Raw genomic sequence first — 23,367 nt, forward strand, 5'->3', positions numbered from 1 at the left:
TTCTTAAAGTGCTCTAGGAATCAGATGGGTGACTATGGGCTAACACCATCTCTATCAAGTATTGGCAAAGGTTATACTGGGAAAGCTTTTGCTTGTTGAATAGAATAGGTATCACAGAACTGAGTAACTGATAATACTTCAATCTTGAATTAGGTTAGGTCTTGATCTGCTTCTAGCCAGTTGATCTCTTGAAATATGTGGGCTGTGCGGTAAGTTTTGGTCGCTCTGCGATTTTTTTCTTGCTTCTAGATTTCACATATTCTCAATTTGTTTTAGAGATCAATCTTTTTTCTTTGGAATAAACCAAGAACTGGAAAAGGCCAGTTTTCATTCCAACCCCAAAGAAAGGCAATGCTAAAGAATGCTCAGACTACCGCACAATTGTACTCATCTCATACGCTAGTAAAGTAATGCTCAAAATTCTCCAAGCCGGGCTTCAGCAACACGTGAACCATGAACTTCCAGATGTTCAACTGGTTTTAGAAAAGGCAGAGGAACCAGAGATCAAATTGCCAACCTCTGCTGGATCATGGAAAAACGAAGAGAGTTCCAGACAAACATCTATTTCTGCTTTATTGACTATGTCAAAGCCTTTGACTCTGTGGGTCACAATAAACTATGGAAAATTCTGAAAGACATGGGAATACCAGACCACCTGACCTGCCTCTTGAGAAACTTATATGCAAGTGAGGAAGCAACAGTTAGAACTGGACATGGACCAACAGACTGGTTCCAAATAGGAAAAGGAGTATGTCAAGGCTGTATATTGTCACCCTGCTTATTTAACTTATATGCAGAGTACATCATGAGAAACGCTGGGCTGGAAGAAGCACAAGCTGGAATCAAGATTGCCGGGAGAAATATCAATCACCTCAGATATGCACATGACACCACCTTTATGGTAGAAAGTGAAGAGGAACTAAAAAGCCTCTTGATGAAAGTGAAAGAGGAGAGTGAAAAAGTTGGCTTAAAGCTCAACATTCAGAAAACTAAGATCATGGCATCTGGTCCCATCACTTCATGGGAAATAGATGGGGGAACAGTGGAAACAGTGTCAGACTTTATTTTTTTGGGCTCCAAAATCACTGCAGATGGTGACTGCAGCCATGAAATGAAAAGACGCTTACTCCTTGGAAGGAAAGTTATGACCAACCTAGATAGCATATTCAAAAGCAGAGACATTACTTTGCCAACAAAGGTCCATCTAGTCAAGGCTATGGTTTTTCCAGTAGTCATGTATGGATGTGAGAGTTGGACTGTGAAAAAAGCTGAGCGCCGAAGAATTGATGCTTGCTTTTGAACTGTGGTGTTGGAGAAGACTCTTGAGAGTCCCTTGGACTGCAAGGAGATTCAACCAGTCCATTCTAAAGGAGATCAGTCCTGGGTGTTTTTTGGAAGGACTGATGCTAAAGCTGAAACTCCAGTACTTTGGCCACCTCAAGCAAAGAGTTGACTCATTGGAAAAGACTCTGATGCTGGGAGGGATTGGGGGCAGGAGGAGAAGGGGACGACAGAGGATAGGATAGCTGGATGGCATCACCGACTCGATGGACATGAGTTTGGGTAAACTCCAGGAGCTGGTGACGGACAGGGAGGCCTGGCATGCTGCAGTTCATGGGGTCGCAAAGAGTCGGACATGACTGAGCGACTGAACTGAACTGAACTGAATGTGTATAAGGGAGCCCAAAAGGGAATTAATCAATTTTTGTGCATATTTTGAAGACATCTTTACAGAACATATTGCTCTGAAGTTAGGGTTAAAGTGACACTTTCCACTAGAATAATGCAGAAGACAACATTCTTTCATGAGAAGGTAAGCATTCTAAGCATTCCTCTCCCAGGCATCTTCCCTCAGGCACTGAGATTGCAGCCTCCAACACTTGGGGACAGCAGAAGGAAGAGACTTCAAAAGTCAAATATATTTCAACAGCTCATTTTTAGCAAGTCTGGCAGTGAGATCTTTCCATTCTTCTCTCTTCTCTGTGATGTATGTAGGAGCGAGTAGCTGCAGTAGTGATTCTGGCTGTTGTCTAAAGAAGTTCTGACACAAGGCCTCAGTGTTCCATTTCACATACATCCCACAGTCATAGCTGTTTTGTTGAGCAGGGGTTTTCTCTTCCATAAAGAGAAGAAAGCCTAAGAAAGCCTCCAGTTTCTCTGCTACCTGCTTCACATGGAGTGAGTTACTATTACCATAAGAATCATAATGAAAAAGACCATTTTTATCTTGCAGATAAACCAAAAAAGCTCCAGTGGGTTCCCCCAGCTGTGTGGTTGGAACTATCATTGATGGCTAAAAATATAACTCTTATTGGGGAGGTCCAAGGGTTCAAGGAACATGGCAGTCTCTGCTGGGCTGCCAGTGCACTTGATGAACTGAGTAACTTCGGGGCTGATGAAGTAGACATGGTCAGAGCAGTCATGAAACTGACTGCTGGAAAAGTACTCAAAGGCAAACCCAATAACATGAACATTGAGCCAGCTTGGAGGATCCAGTAGTGAGAAGTCTGATTGCCACAGTAGACTGTCCATGTAACTCAAAACTACTGGGTCCATCTGGTATTGACCAGGGCTGCTCAGAAATTCCAGAAGCTGTTTCAGGCCTCACCATCCCTACCAGCCTCCAAACAGCTCTGTACTGGCTGGAAAAGCAATGCTATAGTCTCAAATCCAGAGTTTTCTACCCCAAAATTGTAACATTCCCCTCTAGTTCTCTAAGGCAGAGGTTCCCACCTCTGCTGTAAAGTGAAGAAAAGAAGTTTGGGTAGAGCCTCCTGAGGGCAATGAAATGGGGCCTAAACTTATGTTTTTGAAAATATTTATTTTCAAGTACTGAATCAAAGTGTTTGTTAGGATTTATTGTATTCTCACTACAGGCATTATTGCATTTAATCTTCACAGTAGTGGGATGAGATAGGGATTATCTAATTGTATAGGGAAGAAAAAGCTAATGGAGGTGATGGAATTCCAGTTGAGCTATTTGAAATCCTAAAAGATGATGCTGTGAAAGTGCTGCACTCAATATGCCAGCAAATTTGGAAAATGCAGTAGTGGTCACAGGACTGGAAAAGGTCAGTTTTCATTCTAATCCCAAAGAAACACAATGCCAAAGAATGCTCAAAATACCACACAATTGCACTCATCTCACATGCTAGTAAAGTAATGCTCAAAATTCTCCAAGCCAGGCTTCAACAATATGTGAAGTGTGAAGTTCCAGATGTTCAAGCTGGTTTTATAAAAGGCAGAGGAACCAGAGACCAAATTGCCAATATCCATTGGATGATTGAAAAAGCAAAAGAGTTCCAAAAAAACATCTATTTCCGCTTTATTGACTCTGCCAAAGCCTTTGACTATGTGGATGACCATGAACTGTGCAAAATTATTCAAGAGATGGGAATACCAGACCACCTGACCTGCCTCTTAAGAAATCTGTATGCAGGTCAGGAAGCGACAGTTAGAACTGGACATGGAACAACAGACTGATTCCAAAATTGGGAAAGGAGTATGTCAAGGCTGTATATTGTCATCCTGCTTATTTAACTTATATACAGAGCACATCATGAGAAACGCTGGGCTGGATAAAGCACAAGTTGGGATCAAGATAGCTGAGAGAAACATCAATGACCCCAGATATGCAGATGATACCACACCTATGGCAGAAAGTGAAGAACTAAAGAGCCTCTTGATGAAAATGAAAGAGGAGAGTAAAAAAGTTGGCTTAAAGATCATGGTATCTGGTCCCATCACTTCATGGTAAATAGGTGGGAAACAGTGGTTGACTTTATTTTTTTGGGCAGATGGTGACTGCAGCCATGAAATTAAAAGATGCTTACTCCTTGGAAGAAAAGTTATGACCAACCTAGGCAGCATATTCAAAAGCAGAGACATTACTTTGCCAACAAAGGCCCATATAGTCAAGGCCATGGTTTTCCCAGTAGTCATGTGTGGATGTGGGAGTTGGATAATAAAGAAAGCTGAATGCTGAAGAACTGATGCTTGTGAACTGTGGTGTTGGAGAAGACTCTTGAGAGTCCCTTGGACTGCAAGGAGATCCAACCAGTCCATCCTAAAGGATATCAGTCCTGAATATTCATTGGAAGGACTGATGCTGAAGCTGAAACTCCAATACTTTAGCCACCTGATGCCAAGAACTGACTCATTTGAAAAAGACCCTGATGCTGGGTAAGATTGAAGGAGGGCGGAGAAGGGGACGACAGAGGATGAGATGGTTGAGTGGCATCACTGACTCAATGGACATGAGTTTGAATAAGCTCCCAGAGTTTGTGATAGACAGGGAAGCCTGTCGTGCTGCAGTCCATGGGATCACAAAGAGTCAGACATGACTGAGTGACTGAACTGAACTGATAGGGAAGAAAACGGAGGGGTTTTTGAGAGTGAAATAATAGGGCTGCACAGTTGACAAATAGCTACCTCAGGATAAGCTCCCTGGCTGGTTGATGTTCTTAATCCCATGCTCTTAACCATTGCTTATAATTACTGCCTGCCTAATTTTCTGAAAATCCTAAATTCATCATTTTCCTCCTCCTCATCATCAGTTAATGAGCATTCATATGAGTCAAACATGTAAACTTTTTTTTAATTGGGAGAAATTGAAATTTACAAATGATTGCCTTTTTCAAGTTTGGGCAAAATTGGGAAAGTTCCATCATAATAGAATTTTTACTTATAAACTAATAGACATAACCCCCCAAATTCAGGAAATGAACCCTATACTTAAGACAGTGTTTTGAAATAGACCTAGATTTTGTACAAAGCCTATTTGCCTTTTTATTATAACAAATATTTTATCTTAAAAGTAATAGTTTATGCAATAGTGTTAATTTGCTTTTCAGAGTTCATGACCTTGGATTATAGTACTAACTAATAATATTATAGTCAATTTTTCACATTACAACCTCTATGTCTCATTTTTATGATGGAAAGGTTGAAGAACTTAGTACAGAGCTATATCTAGGAACCCTTCTTCAATGCCAGCCTTAAAAATTTATTAGCAATTTCATGTGATTTAATGGGTTTCAGAAATGTTTTATGCTTCAAGTTATGTTCCCCTTTTGCCTGAATTTCAGTGGCTGATATTCTTGTATCAGAGAGTCATTCATTCATAGCTTAAAGATTTCAACATTCAGGAATTATTTATTAAAATTCAAATTTCCACAATAAGGGTAATTACTCTATGTAGGTGATAATAGAATTTATGGTCCTGAGGCCTTATTTCCAGGGTAGACCCAACAGGAAGTCAGGACGACAGGTGTAAATCAGGATTATCCAAGGCAAACTAGAAAATATAGTCAGTGAAGTATAAGCAACTTAATTTCTAGTCTGACCATTAGATGAAAGTAAGTTTGAAGAGAAGACTTGAGTTAAACATGATTATAATGCAGAGGTATGATGCAGGTAAATACCAAAGTAAATCTGAACTGTTACTTAATTTGTTGGATGACTAATCAACACCAAGTTCATCATTAAAACTGATCCCACATAACTTGACTTTCACTTTTAGTAATGGATATTTAGTAATATGGTCAAGGTACCCCTTTCTTCTTTCCTGCCCCCAAAAGGAGATTGAAGAATTTGACAAATTATAAGGTGGTATACCTGGAGGCATTGAAAAGTCCACAAGAAAGGGAAGAGCATCTAGTCTAGAATCCAAGGTCGAGGGGTGGGGGGCAGGGAGGAAGGGTGGAGAAGTGGTGGTGAAGAGCAAGAGAGATTAGTCCAGTCTTGGGAGTTACTAAAGCCTTGGAGGTAACTGTCAGTGTTAACAAAAGAAGGCAAAGGAGAGGAAAATGGAATCTAGAATAAGTGAAACAAATAGCAAGTACTTGGTAGTTATTAACCCATATTTGTCAGTGATTATACCAAATCCCCCAGGCCTGAATGACCCAATTATTAATAACAGGCAAATACAATGATTGTCAATCTGGATCAAAAAATCAAAACACAAGTATATGTTATTTAACAGGAGTACCTGTTATATATAGTGCCTCTGAACTATAAAAATAAGGGAAAACAAAATTAAAAAAAAAAACAAACCAGAAAAAATACACTATGTAAAAACTAACCTAACAAAAAGTGATACAGTAATACTAGTAGTAAAGAAGAATTTGTGGCAACAATTACTGTTAAGGAGGGATATTTCCTAATAAAAGGTTTAATTCCTCATGAAGAAATCACATAAGTGACTTTCTGCATACATTACTGCTTCATGCTACTTCCCTTTTTACTAGAATTAGTAAAAATAACTAAGTTTTCAGTATTATCAAGAAGTATTATAAGCACTTAACACATATTAGTTCACTTAATCCTCACAAACATGTCATGAGATAGTCATGATTATTATCTTCATTTTATGCATGAGGAGATTGAGAAATGAAAATGTTGCCCAAAGTTTCAGAGCTAATAAGCAATGGAGCTGGGATGAAATGCAGGCAATCTACCCTTTAAGTTGTAAGAATAAATATTTGAGTAGAATAGCCTAAATGGACCAAATAGTTTTTGGCTTTCCCTCTAGTACACATTTCAAATGAGTTTGCCATGGATGGGGTAGCACCTAAGATATTCTTTCCCCTGTACTTTGGATATTAGTTTAGCTGCTTTTCCATCTCTTTCTTTCAGAATCTTCTAAAAGCAGAGATATGGTATTTTTTCTCATGACTGAACTCACATTTCTCTTTAACTTCAATAGCTCAAGAACAGCTGAATAGTTAGGGGGAGGGAACATGGCTTTAAAGCTTTTCTTGTAGACATGAAAAACTAAGTGCTACAATGGAGGGATGAGTGACCTTCTTATTTCTAGATTGGTTTTCTATACTAGAAGATGTCTCAATTTAGCTGCAGTAGGAGTGAATGTAACTCATGTTATGCAGGAATTCTTTGCCACCAGTCAGTGGAAAACATTTGCCAGGAAAAACTTCTGTTGCTTGCCCTATGTGTGTGGATACAGTCCCTGACTACCCTCTTCCTTAAAACACTGCAAGCCTTCATTGTCTAAACAGAAAGAACAGTAGCCCTCTAAGTTATAAGAATAAATATTTGAATAGGAAGAGAGTCCATTATGAAAAGAAGTCATCGTGGTCTCGTATGTACGTATGTACTTAGGCTCTCTCCAGGTCCAACTTCCAGGAATGAGGCTTCTAGAGGGAGGAGCATACAAAGCCATGTGTGTTTCTGATAACTTCAATGTGGTTTCTTTTTGTGCCCCCATGAGAACAAGGATAGTATCTGCATTGCCCCTTTTTACCCTAGTAACATAGGAGCAATAACACTTGTGGAATAAACAAAGAAATAGATGAATGAACAAATGAACAAACGTCTGTGACTTCATCTACTACCACTCTCCTCACTGCTTACTCCATTGCCACCACCCTGCCCTTCTTACTTTTCTTGTTTCTGGACATTTGCACATGCTGTTCCTTCCGCCTGAAATGTTCTTCCTCCAGATGTCAGCTTGATTGGCTCTCTTATCTCTGTGGGTGTTTCCTGCAATTTCACATTCTCAGCAAGCCTTCCCCATCTAACTGAACTTGCATATTCCTGCCTCAAAAATCCTTTTGTTTCTCTTAACTTTCTGTTGGCATGGCCTAACATACTTAAAAATTTTACGGGTCATGTCTGTCATTTGTCTGGCTCTCTAGATTGTCAGTTTCACAGGAGCAGTGATTTTTTCCCCCCATACAAAGGACAGTGCCTGCCACTTATTATGTGCTCAGTAAATATTAGTCAAACAAATGAATGGAAGAACCAGGTATGCAGGACCTGTTTCACTAGTTTTAAAGCCCCCCAAATAGGGATCACAGCCCCCAGAGTATCACTTACACTTATATGCTTCTTTGAGAAGCTTCACTTTTAAGTTATCTGAGCTTCAGTTTCTTCAACTATAACCTGGAGATAATAGTACTTAGTAACAAAGACTAACAATAAATTGTAAAAGTTGAAAAATTTCACATAATAATCATGAGGATTGCAAAAGAAAATGGATGTGCACTCAGCTGTCTACTGATGCTGGCAATTATGACCTGAGGAATGAATGCAAAGGAAGGGTGATTCCAGGTTTCCCTGAGGAGCAGAATGATTCACTGTCTTTGGCATTAGAATGTAGACCAGAAAATGCAGTCAGCTGCATTTTGCTAAGCAAAAATGAACTTGTTTGCCTTTAAAAATACTAGTCTCTTTATTTGAAAAAATAAAGTGGTGGTTGGAAGGGTGAGGCATCTTAAATATGGAGGCTATAAATTAAGTTAGTATGTCTATAGCATGTATGGTGGAGAGAGAGAGATTGCATGTACAGTATTTTGGGAACAAAGCGCTCATCGTGGTATCTGTTACTTTGTTACATCATAGGAAAATTGATATTTCATTTGTACCACCATACCTGATGCAAGTGAACATGTAATACCTAGATGTAGGGTAATTGTCACCACATAGTATTTCATGAGAAAATATCCTGACAGTGTTAAGCAGAAGTATGCAAATTACTCAAGAGAGTGATTTTTTTTAATTAGGATAATTTTTAACTGAAATATTAACTGTAATGAATATGCCAGAATGAACCTTGATGTATCTATTTGGACATTTCCTACATCCCAAGTGGTTAGTCTAAAACCAATTAAAGCACCACAGATTGCTATTATCTTCTTGCATTATTATTTTCCTGAATTAATTTCATTTTAAAAATCAGACCTTCTCCAAATGAGAATAAATTTAAATATCCGAGGTACAAATGTGAAGCTGATGTCAAGACCCATGCATATCTATAATTTCAAATTCTGAAACCACAGCATCATGGGAATAATCATAATTTTTTTTTAAATGGAGGTACTGACCTTTTGGGTCACTTAATCATTCCTCTTGCTATTCCCAGAGAATCCAAATAGTATCTCTAGTTTCCCTTCTGAAATTACTTATCACTTTTCCCTTATATTCATACATTAATTTGTTCATTTATCCATCCACCTACCCATTCCTCATTTCATCCTTTCATTTAGTAAGTATTAGGCATCATTTTGGCGCCCCACTGCAGTACTCTTGCCTGGAAAATCCTATGGACGGAGGAGCCTGGTGGGCTGCAGTCCATGGGGTCACTAAGAGTCGGACACGACTGAGCGACTTCACTTTCACTTTTCACTTTCATGCATTGGAGAAGGAGATGGCAACCCACTCCAGTGTTCTTGCCTTGAGAATCCCAGGGACGGGGGAGCCTGATGGGCTGCCGTCTATGGGGTCGCACAGAGTCGGACACAACTGAATCGACTTAGCAGCAGCAGCAGCAGCAGTAGCAGCAGGCATCATTTATGTACCTGGAATGAAATACGGCTTAGCACTGAGGAAACAAAATGTATGCTAATATTTTTTCAGTACATCATAGTTAAGTGAGAGAAACAAACAGGTTAATAAATAATCATAATGCAATAAGATAGGTTTTTTTTTTATTTTTTTAAATTTTATTTTATTTTTAAACTTTACAATATTGTATTGGTTTTGCCAAATATCGAAATGAATCCGCCACAGGTATACATGTGTTCCCCATATAGAAGTATGGAAAAAGTATGTTTTCCATCTATTATGTTGACTGGATGAATCACAAAGGCTTATGATTTAGAAGTGGTAACGTTTGTTCTGAGGTTTGAAAGGAAAATATTTTAGGCAAAGGTAAAATGTATCCAAAGATAAGGAGATAGGACAGGGCATATCAAGTCCTAGGAGGATTAAATCATTAGGTGTGACTGGAGTTGGGTCTGTGTATCTCTGAAGAGGGTGGGAAGAGGAAAGATGAAGCTGGGTGGGTTGAGGTCTTATCATAAACGACTGTCTGTATTACCAGCAAGAATTTAGATTTCCTTCTATAATTGGACATTTTTATAGCTTTTTCTTTTTAGGATCATGATAGCAAACAGGAGGAGAAGCTCCAAGGCATGAGACCACTCAGGGAGACAAATTAGGAGGTTATTCCAACCCCACAAACCAGAATAAAGGCTTCGATTAAGATAGTAACAATAAGACACAGGGGGGAACTGATTAAGAAGATGACTAGGGTCTAGAAACTAATTAGAGATAAACATCTGGAGAAAATGCTATCATTGTTAAAAATATTCAATGGGGAGAAATGAAATTAAAGAACCATCTATAAGGCTTTCCATGTTTTTGAACAATGTGAAGAAAATGGAGGCCTGGAAATATGAATTAGTGTATTTCTCATCTGTCCCTTGCTTTTTCTGAAAAATGTGAAGCTCTTCTAAATTTTCTCCAACTTCACCCTTTGCCTTCAGTCACATGTGACCATGGCAAGTCATGACATTGACCCACTTCATAACTGTATTGGCCCTGATATATCTGGATAAAGTAAATGTGACTAGAACCCAAAATTCCGTTCTTCCTCAGACAATCATTTTTATCTCACATTTTCTGGTTAGGTAGAGAGAGGCCAAGGTGATAATGATGGGAAAGAGGGATCTGTTCTTGTTGCACAAAGACCTGTTTTTGTTTGTCGGACACGACTGAGCCACTTCACTTTCACTTCACTTTTTTTTTTTCAAAATTAGAAAATATCTTTTTATATTATGACATGATTAATCTTCTTTCTGCTATTAATTTTAACTATCCAGAACTCTCACTTTATGTAGGAAATGTTTTTCTTTACTTTTGATTCATTTTACCAAAGCTCTCTGTTATCTGACCCTGATTACTAGCCACTCCTTCAGGTGATTCATGTTATACTGTCAAATATTTAAATATTTGAAAATCAAGTAGTACATGTTTTATATTTTGGGGGTACTTTGGGAAAGAGGGATTATAAAGAAAACTTTTGAAAGTCTGTCTACAAAATGTCATAAATTACAACTGAAAAAAGTCATGAATCCCATTCAGACCATTAGTGGGGGTTACACAGTTGATGATAGAGAACCACAAAGCTGCCTTGAGAATTGAAGGCCCGTGGATGGCCAGGCACACTGGGTAAATGACATGGCCTCATTTATCAGCATTAAAGTAGGTATGATTCAGGTTCATGCTTCAGCAAATTACAAATTACTGTAGATATAGATGTGCAGGCAACCTATGAATGGTTACAATTGCAAATATTAAGTCTGCGAATTCTAATTGAATATTGTTACATAATGTTTCTACAATTCTCTTACCCTTTTATGTTAAAATGGTTGTCTATTGATTTTTATACACTTTCTTCCTTGATTTTAAATGAACTCCTTTCTTACATTTGTGCAGAATGCTTCCCAAAATAGTCACGAGAAATGCTTACTATCCTTTTATCAGTTTCTCGTAAGAGCTGTTTATTTTAGGCCCTATTTATGGGTATGTGTTTCTCTGAAATAAAAAGAATGTTCTAAGAGTTTATAATCCTCTAGGAAAGATGCAAAACTGTCCCCATTGTGGGTTTTTATGGAGGTAAAGGAAGTTATTGTCTTGCTGTCCCTTTATGGTTGTTGAAATATTCCCCTTTGCCCAGGTCTGTTTCCTGTAATAATGTTTTTAACAGTGGCGTACCTGACATGGGTTTGTTCCTTAGGCAAACGTGTAAAACTCTTCAGATTTGAATGGAGTAGAAAGAGAAGGTTTCTGCTGTGTTTGATGATAGTTTTTTTATTTTTCCACATCCAAAAATGTTCTGGCTCCATGTTGGAGCGTTAGTGTGGCAAATCCTAGCGTTGGTGACATTCTAAGGAAGGGACAGAAGTTTCATTAAGGAGTAAAGATTCAAAATGACTCCAGAACTGCCTCAGTGGTCAGTAAAAAAGGCTCTGAATTATTCTTCATAAAAAGGGAAAAAGGGGAGGCATCATTTTTTTAATAGGAGGCCCTCAAACTGGCCACAAATAGCCAATGTCATTGTTGGTCAACCGAATGTTGTCACCTACAAAGACCCTGTAGCTAATATATTGTTCTCCTAAGAACAGAAACAAAAACCCTGAGTGTATAAGTGGACCTCTGTCAGTGTTCAACCTGCCTATGAGTCTGTAAATTAGCATGAAAAGCATGGAACCATCAAATTTTTACCTAATCTCCATAAGCCAAATGAAGATTGTGTTCTTACCTAATCATTCATTCTTTGTATGTTAAATTGCCCCTTAATTGAATAAACTATGTCATACCGGCATCTAGGTAATTAGAACTGGTTAGATTTAAAGATTCATATTTTAATCAACTTTGGGAATTTGAGACTACTGGATTAAGACTATTTTTTAAAAAGTGAGAAATATATTTGGGAAATAGAAACAAAGCAGAAACTTCCAACATATTAAACATCACTGCCTATGCTGCCCTGACCTTCAGAAAATGAATTCTAGCTTTTTTAACTTAGAGAATGATTTTTTTCCAAAGATATACCACATGTGGAGTGGTCATCTCTAAACTTAATTTTACGGCAGAATATAGGGATGAAAAAGAGTATATGCTGCTTCAGGCATGGTACTAGTCTCATGCTTCCACAAATTTCACCAAGTTCTTTTCAAAACGACAGAGGCATATTCTTTACACAGACAAGTATCTCAAGGAGAAGTTGTTACCAAGAGCAACTTACATTTATAACTCAACCAACCAGAAGCTAAGGGAAAATGTTGCTCTTGGTAATTCCTACACCAGTAACTCAGATTTCTTCAAAGTGTCAATCCTTCTTCCAAAAGTCCACTTATCTTAAAATCATCTTTTAAGCATAATTTTTTAGTGCTTACTTCTGTTAGCCCTCATGTGCTGTGAGGCTGAAATACTTAACTGTGATGCTTGAGCAGATATAAATTTTTAAAGTGTTTATGACAGAAATTGGATAAAAACTATCCATTCAAATAACTCCTTTATAAATGAGAAGTGAGTCTAAAAAAATGAACCGATCAAACTTAGGTAAAGTGCCTTTCCAACTGCATTCAAAGTCTCAACTGTCTCTAAAAATAGGTAAACTTTGCTATTAATAGTATATCGGAGAAGGCAATGGCACCCCACTCCAGTACTCTTGCCTGGAAAATCCCATGGATGGAGGAGCCTGGTAGGCTGCAGTCCATGGGGTCACTGAGGGTCGGACACGACTGAACGACTTCACTTTCACTTTTCACTTTCATGCATTGGAGAAGGAAATGGCAACCCACTCCAGTGTTCTTGCCTTGAGAATCCCAGGGACGGGGGAGCCTGATGGGCTGCCATCTATGGGGTCACACAGAGTCGGACACGACTGAAGCGACTTAGCAGCAGCAGAAAAATATTATTAAAAATCTACCAGCTTTCCTCAAAGCATTCAAAATAACTGTTCCCATTTTAAGGACTTTATCATGTTTCCATAAAGTTTGAACAGTGTAACCCCATTATACTGTTGTCTTTCAAAAGCATCTATTTTTTTGTCATTTTCCACCTGGAGTAAATGTAAGAATGTGTATGGTGCAGGACCAGGAGAAGAAGAAAATTTTAAAATTTTCTTAATGTCCCAGAGGAAATTATTAAATACCCAAGGAGAAACCAGGGAATGTTTTGTTTGGCTAACAGTTAATGTTAGCTGATCTGCCTCTGAGTGGATGAATGTGCATAAACGGCAATGGAAACAGTCATCTTCTTTCCTGATTCACATAGAAGAAAGAGTTCATGGCAGGCACACTGCACAGCTTTCAAACTTCCAAGAAATGGTGCAAGTCCATCTGTTCCCCAAGATTCATTTCTAGTAGAGATCTTCATTGGCACAGCACAGGAAGCTGAAAGCCACTGACAGATGTTGTATTTGTGGTAAAAAGCTCACTAGTTCTGCATTCTAATATAGGCTTTTCAGAAAAATGAAGTCTACATGGTGGCTATACCACCCATGAATTTAAGTAATCAGGATAAAGTTTTATCCTCTTTTGAATTAGTCCTTAAGAAAAGTCATGAGTTTGGGGACAGAAGGGAATCAGAAACTCACTGAGTCCAGCCAACTTGTTTGGCATGTGTGAATGAACCCTGGAGATTCAGAGATTTTTTTAAAGTGACTTGTTCAGAGTCATAAAAACCAGACGGTAGTATCACTGTTATAAACTCTTATCAGTACAAGGCCACCTCTTCTCAGTCAATCTGGGGCTCTGTTTTCTTTCTTTTTTTTTCCCCAGAAGTCTAGGAAGACTATGCCATTTTCTGCTTCCATATTGGGACCCACATTGTGGTACACATACATAGAATCAATTAACTACAGCTCTATTGTTTGAAATGACTATATTTCTAATTGCCCAAGGCTGTTAAATTTTTTTGAGAATTCCTAGAACAGATAACAAGGTCAATTCACAGTAATGTTGACCCTAGCTGAAGTGATAAGTAGATTGGCTTTTTGCCCCAAACGTGGAGGCCAATCCATAGCACCAGTCATTCTTGGGAAGGAAAATTAAACTATGATATGAAAATGTAGTCAGTTTCAGGGCTTATCGGAATCACCTCCAACACCATGAAAGCAAAATAGAGGCTTACTTTTTTATATAGATGTACATGTTTATGACAGTAATTCATGTAAGTCATTGCCTCATATTGCATCATCTATACTTAAAAGCTGTCTGGTCAGCTTGCTCTTAAATGATTACTTCAGACCAATAGGAAACTTTCATTTCATAATACCTCATTGCACAAGGTGCTTTAAGAAAGCACAAGCGCATTCATGTACTGTTACAACCAACTGAATGGCAGCTTTTCTCCTGCTTAAATGAGAAAGCCTGCTACTGCAGAGTAATGATGTTTTAATTGCACATTTAGTACACAAAGAGTGAAGCAAGAATTTAATTCATGTACTTGTAACAGCTACATTAAAAAAATACATTTGCAGTGAAGCAGCAATTATATTCCAAGCAAGAAAAGTTCATTCAAATCAGCATTTAGTGGTTTAAAAAATTGGGATTGCTTTAAGAATCCAGTTACTGATTCAGAAAGATTTTAAATGGTAGATTACCTTATGTTATACACATGAAACTAATATAATGTATATCAATTATACTTCAATAAAGAAATTAATTTAAAAAGTCAGCATTTAGGATTGTGAGGGTATTCTAGTCTTCCTTTACACCTATATTGAGTAAGTTAAATTTATTTATTAAAACATTCATTTGAAATGGGGCCTGTTAAGCAGTTGTATTGTAAAAATTGGACTTGTACTGCATTTCAGCCTACTGCCTCCCTTCAGAAATACAGCTGCATAGTCCTTGCCTTCCAGTTGTTTAAAGAATATCCATCAGTCTAAAGATAAGTGTTTCTCTTATTACACAGATATTTTAGCAAAAATTTAACTTTTTAAAAAATGAAATTGACTTGTAATCTTCATAAGGCATTGTCTTTAATATTTTGTATATGTGACTTATTTTACATTCAAAGGAATATAGTTCCTCATAACAAGATTTTCGTGACCACCCAGGAAAAATAAGAATATTTTGTAAATTAAGCTAATATGATAAGATTCACATGTATATTGTAGAGTTTTGGCATTGATTTCACAAACTTATATAGGTGGGCAAAGTGAATATCTAAAATTAAAAAAATAAATATCTGAGATGTAGGATAGAACTCAAATACATCAGAAGAAACATAATGAATAAGGAAATTTACAGATCTGCATTTTGTTTGGCATAATTATACCACATTTATTTTTAAGCCTAGATGGTTAAAGTACAGTACTAATTTCCTAAATATTTTTCCTGCATTCAGAGTCTGATGGCAGCTGATTCATCAGAAAGACCAATAATGGAATTGCCTATCAAGACTAGTAACATATGCACAGAAATAATTGAGAGCAAAACTAAGAATTCAGTGCATTCAGCTGCCTAGAAATGTATTCATATCTGAATAATAATAGTTACCACTTACATAATGCTCATTATGTACCTTGGAATATAATTATCTGTGTTAGTCGCTCAGTCATATCTTACTGTTTGCGACCCTGTAGACTGTAGCCTGCCAGGCTTCTCCATCCATGGGATTTCCCAGGCAGGAATACTGGAGTGGGTTACCAGTATACCAGTGGGTTCCTTCTCCAGGAGATCTTCCCAGCCCAGGGATTGAACCTGGGTCTTCCACATTGTAGGCACACTCTTTACCATCTGAGGCACCAGGGAAGTCTTAGAATATAAGCACTTGACTAATTAATTTATTTTTCCTCAGCTCATACAACCCTATGATGTAGGTACTAATATTATAGTTGTCTTATTCAAGGTCACATGCTGAGTTATCAACAGAATGAAACATTGAACCTACACAGCCTGACTTCAAAGTATATTCTTTTTGACCATTAAATACCCTCTCACCTTGTCTGAAACAACAGTCTCTCCCAAAGCCAACCAAAACAATAGTGCTTTCTTCTTTATATATAACTACCATCATATGACTTTGATTAACAGCATATGAAATGAATGATTGCAAATTCAGTTACTATAAGACAGAAAATTAACTAAATCAATATTTGTAGAGAAACAAGATGTAATGTCCTCTGCCGTAGATACCCTATGTATCACCTTTTGAGTCTTAGCTGGGAATTACTACTGTTACCACCTGTTAATATTTGAAAAGCATTTGCCTGGACTGACGCTTTGCAGGGATTATCTGATTTAATCACAATAGCAAACTTATGAGGGCTGATAATACCATTTTTGTATTTCATATGGGGAGACTAAGGCTCAGGGAGTTTAAATAATTTATTTCAACCCCACAGTGTGAGAAAGTGATAGGGCAGAGATCTGAACTCAGGCAGTCTGTCTGCAGAGCTCACACTATTTGTCACTATGTCTCTCCCCATAGTGTACTGTCTCCCATTGGTAACCTAAACAGCATGACTTAAACAGGGTAAAAAGAACTGTAGACTCTATACATATAACGATTTTAGGAACTGTATAGAAACATCAAAGCATCTTTTACATTTGGGGACAGAATAGATTCTTGAATATTTTTCCTTTTTAACCTTTTAAATTTATTTTACCTTGAAGATAGGCAGAGGATATAACACAATGGTCAAAATACAAAATTAATAGAGTATGAAGTAGAAAATGGCAACCCGCTCCAGTACCATTGCCTGGAAAAATCTGTGGATAGGGGATCCTGGCAGGCTACAGGCGAAGAGTCATGACTGAGCAACTGAGCACACACAATTTTAAAATAGTTGACTTCACTTAATCTCAAATATGCCATTTACCTGGTTTTGGTTTCTCAATTTAAACTGGTGAGCAGACTTAAAAGACATGATTTTAGCATAAATTATTGAGAAATTTGAAAGCCCTATAATAGATTTGTTCGACTGGAAGAAATAAATGGATGCTTTCATCTAAAAAAATAATTGGTGCTTCTTATTGAATGTTACCAGATTAGCTTCTTCATCCTGGTGGCTCATTACCAAGGTAGCTTTGTGCTTGTAACTAGAAATAATAATACTAATGGTTATTATTATTGCATGTGTTCAGCAGCCCAGCAGTTTCACTAACTGAATTGGCTGGTGTGCAGCACACACAAATAAAAGTTGCATGAAAAAGAACAGCTGTGTAGAATACTGCCTTTGGAAAGGCAAATTTACTGAGACAGTGATTATAGCATATGAAGCTCAAGGCATATCCGTAATGATCATAGGACCATTTCTCTCTCTCATGCAGTATTTTATATCTATTGCCCTCAGAATGAGAAGACAGTGAATTCATGATAGTAAATGCAATTTCCTATCCTGTAAAATTGATTTTATTGCAACCTCCTGCTTTTAGTCACTGAAAACTTGCTGAAAAGCTTCCTTAGAAAGTAAAACTTTTACTAGTTGGCCTCATCCAAAAGATAGGGCTTGAGTGAAAAGAGAATAATATTTAAGTTCTAAAAAAAAAAAAAAAGGCAGTGTTTCATTTGGTGTACTAAAAACTTACTTTTAAGTGAAAGAAAATTTTTTAAATGTTGAATTGTATAAGTATTGCCTGAGATCTCTCATATTAAGAAATTTCAGTTAAAAAAAATAAAGTTTCAGTTTATCATCTATAAAGGTTAAAATGGCAATCGTTTCTCCCCCATTAGCATGTCAGAATTTAACTATGAGTCACTTGGACTTAATGAGCATAAAAACCATAAATGCATTTTTTTGTATTACGTTTTAGACAATTATTTTTAAAATGTTATTTGGATCTTGCATATTAGATGATGAAAATTGGTGATAAGGTACCTGTATTCAGAATCATCTGCCTGTTTTAAAATCTTTGGCTTTGCCATTTTGTTTGGTACAAATCTGGAGCTTATCAAGGAGGGTGATGATTTATGTTCATATTTATATTTCATTGAAAAGGGCAAATTACGACAGCCTCTGTTTGAATTCTTAAGTGCAGTCCTCTAACTTGTCTGTCAGTAGGATCCTCTCATTCTACTTTCAGTGGTTCTCTTGTTAAAGATTTATGTATTGAAAGAAAAAAAAAAACTGACCCCAACTCTAAAACTTTTATTTTATGGTACTTTATAGTTGAGAAAGCTAGGTGTTCATAAATATACTTGATCCTCACAGGAACACTGTGAGGCTAACAAGATTATTCCGTTCTACACACGGGAAACTGTGGGGCCCAGATATTGCACGACACAGTCAGTGTCATTATTGCCACACTGACCTAAATCCAGCAACTATATGCCAACCACAGGGGCCCTCTGATCACAATCAAATAATTTGCAAAAATCATACCTAAAATTAATTGTCGCTTACTCTTCATCTCATAAAATGTAGGGTTTTTTAGGATTAAAAAACTAGGAAACATTGTGTAAAATTAGAGAATAAGGAAAAGCTTTCATTGTTTCAATCCATGCTTATTTAGACAATTACTTCTTTGAGTTAAGCTTAGTTTTCTAGCAATTATTTTAGCTGATAGAAATGTAAATGTACATATATATAATTCACAGCATAATATAAGTGTACATTTATGAGGATCTGGATTGTATAGTTGTGTTTGTATAAACTTATGTTTCCTCTACTGAGATGGAGGAAGATTGTATTTCAGATAGATAAGTCCTTGGTTTTATACTGTAAATTTGATGTCTGTTTTTAAAATTATTTGAAATTGAAATTAAATTTATGAAATTAAATTGAAATTAAAATTATGTGAAAATAAAGCTTTAAATACATAAATAGTTGAGAGAATCACTCCTCAGCTTTATATAAACCAGCAGAACAAAATGCTTACCTTGGAATGAAGATGTAATAATGTGTCTGCCATACCCACCAATAGATTACTTAGAATCTGGGCTTGTAGTAGTTCAAAAGGACATGTTACTCACTTTCCTGGAGTTGTTGCAGCGTGTCCCTTGAGTGCTGAACCTCTCCTGAGGCTAAATCATTTGTTCTCTTTGTTATTCCTGTCATTTCAAACACTGGTGCCCATATTACATTTCACAGTGATTTCTTCCTGCAACCAATAGGAGAATTCTCAGAAAAGGCAGGTGAATTTTCTCAGCCACTGGAAATCAAAGACCGTATTAAATCAATGTTTGTCCAAAAAAGTGTATCATAAAAGTAAAATTTCTGTATTTTTCACAATGATGAGCTATCTTCATTAGCAACCTATGACACATAGAAATATATGTCCTCCCCATATTCTTTTTACACTGACTCCCAGACTGGGAACCCTTCACAGACCTTGTATAAAGTAATCACTGAGTGGCAGACAAATTGATAATAAAATCGCTGCCCTGTCTAAGACACCCCTGCTCCCAGAATCTCTAGAGGCCAGCAGGCCCATTATGTTTGTATCCCTCCATCATCAGTTCAGTCCTCTGTGAGTGGGAGTAAGAAGCTACAGATTTGCAGGCAGAAGCTCCACCTTTGGGAATGAAACTGACCAAAGAGACACAAACATGGTTGCTGCCTCCATGCAGAATATACATGTTTGAATTTTACACCTTTTTTTTATACTGTAATTTGAAACCAGCCATGGCAGAGCAACATCTTGTTACTTTATGTTTTTATTTTTCATAGTTGATCAAACTACAAACAAAACAAAAACCCGTCTTTTGGCAAATGTTTCGTTAAAAGATAAGTAACTATGTTACTTAATGAAATAAAAATAAAATATCCACAATAATTTTTAAAAATTCACTTTTTGTTGTAAGCATCACTGGAAAAGAACTGTTAGGCAATCCTAAGTACCATGGTATTAAGAGCATAACTAGAAATTCATTGACACAGCAGAAATCTTTGTCTCTCTTTGTATCATATTTCTTCTGCATACATATAATGATATCTATGCACATATTAGGTATTCTAGCTATTATTCTTTTTTTCCTGTAAATAAACATTCTTTTGACTTGAGTACCTGTGAAAATCCACATGATTCTGCCTCAATAATATGTACAATAGCATTAATAATACTGCTCTAATAAATTTCATGAGAAATTTTGGGGACCTTAAAATTTGGTAAAGGATTGTACTATAATTGTTTTTCTCCCCCATTTTTTTTTTTTTGCATTATGAATAGTGGATTTTCTGAAATGCAGTTGAGTCAAATAAGCATTCAACTTGTCAACTATTTCAAGAATGGTTTTTATGGAACCAAATCCCAAGGGCTTTCTTGAAGATGTGGTCTGATTGGATTCCTAAGAACAAAAGTCTTTCATTCACTGACTCCTGGCGTGAAGTGTATGGTCTCTGGATTATATTCACAAAGTCTGTGCAAAGAACATGGATTCCAGAACCATTCTTTGGGTCCAAAAGGGGTAACTTCTCCAGTTGAGATCTTCCTGGTCACTGTTGGAGTCACTTGGATAACTGCAAATGGCTCTCAAAAATATTATGAAAGAATAGAGAAAATAATTTTAATAAGCTAGAAATACCTAAATATGGTAGTCCTTTAAAATTCAGTAATTTATTTAATATAGCAAATACCAGCACTTTGAGTTTTTACTTATTCATTTCTAATACTTAATTGTGTAGAGTTTTAAGATGATAGCTGTTATGAAATGATTCTACTTTCTTTTTCTTTGTAGGTAACCCATTAACCAAGGTGAAATCAAGTGATCCTCAAGGCTGATTACACTGAACATATGCATACAAACATAATTCATAGGTGATCTTGAAGGAAAAATTTTATACAGCTCCGAAGTGGCACTCTGGAGTCTATTACTTCTGGGGGATTTCATGGCTCATAATCAGCTTCTTGGAATCAAGACTTTTTAGAAGTCCTACATGAACTTCAGTATCATGAAGATTTCATCAGATTTGAACTGCGTTCAACTTGTATAATTGTACTTAAAAAAAGAACTTGAAGTTGCTCTCTGAAGAGTTGGCATTTCTGGATGGTATCAGAGACACCTACCCTTTGGGCTCTTGGCCCCAAATGTGACTGCCTTTCTTGTTTCTGAAAGTCTCTCAAGTGCACTGGCCTTCTGTCATGGACCTGTTCCTGGGTCCTGTGTTCACTGGCTAGGATTGTACATGGCTTCAGTGACATTTCCTTTGCAAACTTCTCCTCTGGCATGGTGTAGACTGAGACAATTTAATTTGTATCCTAACCTTGGAGCTCTGAAAGCCTACATGTTTTAACATCTTAAAGTTGCTTTTGTTAAAGGAATGGAAATATATATCCATTGATAATAATTATTGTTGGCAAGTTATAGTTATCTGAAAACATCAATCATATAAGAATGTATAGACAAGCTGACATGTTTCCCCAAGGCTAACACACTACTGCAGCTCTCTGTCAGTTAAATAGGTAGTAGTTAGAACTGAATTACCATTTTCATTATATACTCCTATTTGGTACCTCTAGAGTACATTCCCTTTCAGAGTTTTTTTTTTTTTTTTTTTAAGTGAACTTTTTCTTTTATTTTTATCTTTACTTTTTCCCTTCACAGAAATCATCAACGAGCAGTCAAGTATTTAGGTAACCTTCAGTTTCAAAAAATTGCCATGGATGCATGTGGGTTTTGATTTCTTAGCTCGAAAATTATTTGCTTAGATTTCTTCTAATATTTTTTTAAACTGTCATTTCTATCTTATTTTTAAAAGGCTGTCTCTTGCTTGATTCCAAGGACTGTTTGAATGCCTATTTGTTTATTCAAGTCTGTTGGTAGAATAAATTGTTCATTTCCTTGGCTTCAAATTTATAAATATTTGTTTCTAGTTTTCCCATTCAAACAATTTCTTAGGTCAGTTTTTGTCCATGTTTTTGTAGTCCTTTTCACATCTGTGGTTTTCAGTTCTAAAGGAAAATCTTACAAATATTTCAAGGCCTTAAACACGTATGTACTTTTTTTTCTAAGTTATTCACAGAATGTATAATTTTATACTACTTTTATTTTGCTTCATTTGTTATGTGGAGGGAAAGAAGAATGGACATTGCATAGCCATTCTGTAACAATATTGTGTAAATGTATAGTTTGAAGGATTGTAAAGGGAGAGGCTTCTGTGTTTACTCATCTTAGATTGATAAGAAGATACTTCAGGAATTGTCCTATTAGACATTCTATTATGTTAGACAGAGTGTAGGTATCTTCTGTGATTTTAAAACTCACTCACATGGCCAATTATGTATATGTTGATTTCCATGATGGAGGCTGACCTACAGACCAAAGCTCTCCAGGGTAAATTGGTAACAATCTTCAAAGACCAATATATTACCCAGAATCTTTTCTCAGCAGAATGACTAACACTGTAAAATTTGTTAAATATGAAATTTGTAAAGTATACTTTTGATATTGAACTAAAGTATACTGACCCATAAATCCATGGAATGACTTTCTTCTTCCATTTTCATTATGCATACAATTAGATGGCTCTGAGTGAATTTTGCAATGGTTCAAGACTGTCTGAACTTGTAAAGAAAGGAGTAATAGTTGTGCTGGAGTTTCTGCATCAGTGATAATATTAATTTCTTTGGAACAAAGTGGAAAATTATATTATTTTAGAAATTATGAATTTGTCCTAGGTTTGAAATTATAGATTATGCTCTCTTTTTTAAACTATGTCCTTTAAAACAACTCTGGAAATACTGTATTATATTCAAGTGTAATACATGCATATCAATAGAAAAAATAAATGGAATTTCAAATATACTAACTAGATTATCCCCAGTAATGTTGTGACTCTTCAGAAAAGGTGAATAAAATTGGAATATAAAAATGGACTCTCTTTCCTGAGTTATTTTCAGAGAATCTGTTTTTCAGTGTTCTATTTTAAAAGCACTTCAGTTACTATCCAGGAAAACCTCTGATTTTATGGGAAAGCTGACATATATTCTTTAATTGTTTTATAAAAATCCATGGCAAATCTTGCCATTTACACAAGGTTCCAATATTTGGGTTGCTTCTTTGCTAAGAAACAATTGAAATAGATATATTTATACTTGTGCCTCTTGCTCACATCTTGACTATGAGCACAACTGGCAAATTTTTGCTAGCAATATACAAAACTCATTT

General features: G+C 36.5%; 1 protein-coding gene and 1 pseudogene across 1 annotated transcript in view; one reads left to right on the forward strand and one right to left on the reverse strand.

The window, feature by feature from the left end:
• The window catches only part of TAFA2 (TAFA chemokine like family member 2), a 558,863-nt gene extending 535,788 nt beyond the window's left edge, over positions 1-23,075 (forward strand). Inside the window, exon 5 of the mRNA XM_019960906.2 lies at positions 20,938-23,075. Coding sequence (XP_019816465.1) covers positions 20,938-20,949 — 12 coding nt within the window. The 3' untranslated portion in view covers positions 20,950-23,075. The remainder of the gene's footprint in view (positions 1-20,937) is intronic.
• LOC109558289 (sentrin-specific protease 8-like) lies at positions 1,913-2,586 on the reverse strand (annotated as a pseudogene).
• Positions 23,076-23,367: the final 292 nt, after the last annotated feature.

Source organism: Bos indicus, chromosome 5 (assembly GCF_029378745.1).
Source record: "Bos indicus isolate NIAB-ARS_2022 breed Sahiwal x Tharparkar chromosome 5, NIAB-ARS_B.indTharparkar_mat_pri_1.0, whole genome shotgun sequence".
In the NCBI taxonomy this organism is placed as follows: Eukaryota; Metazoa; Chordata; class Mammalia; order Artiodactyla; family Bovidae; genus Bos; species Bos indicus.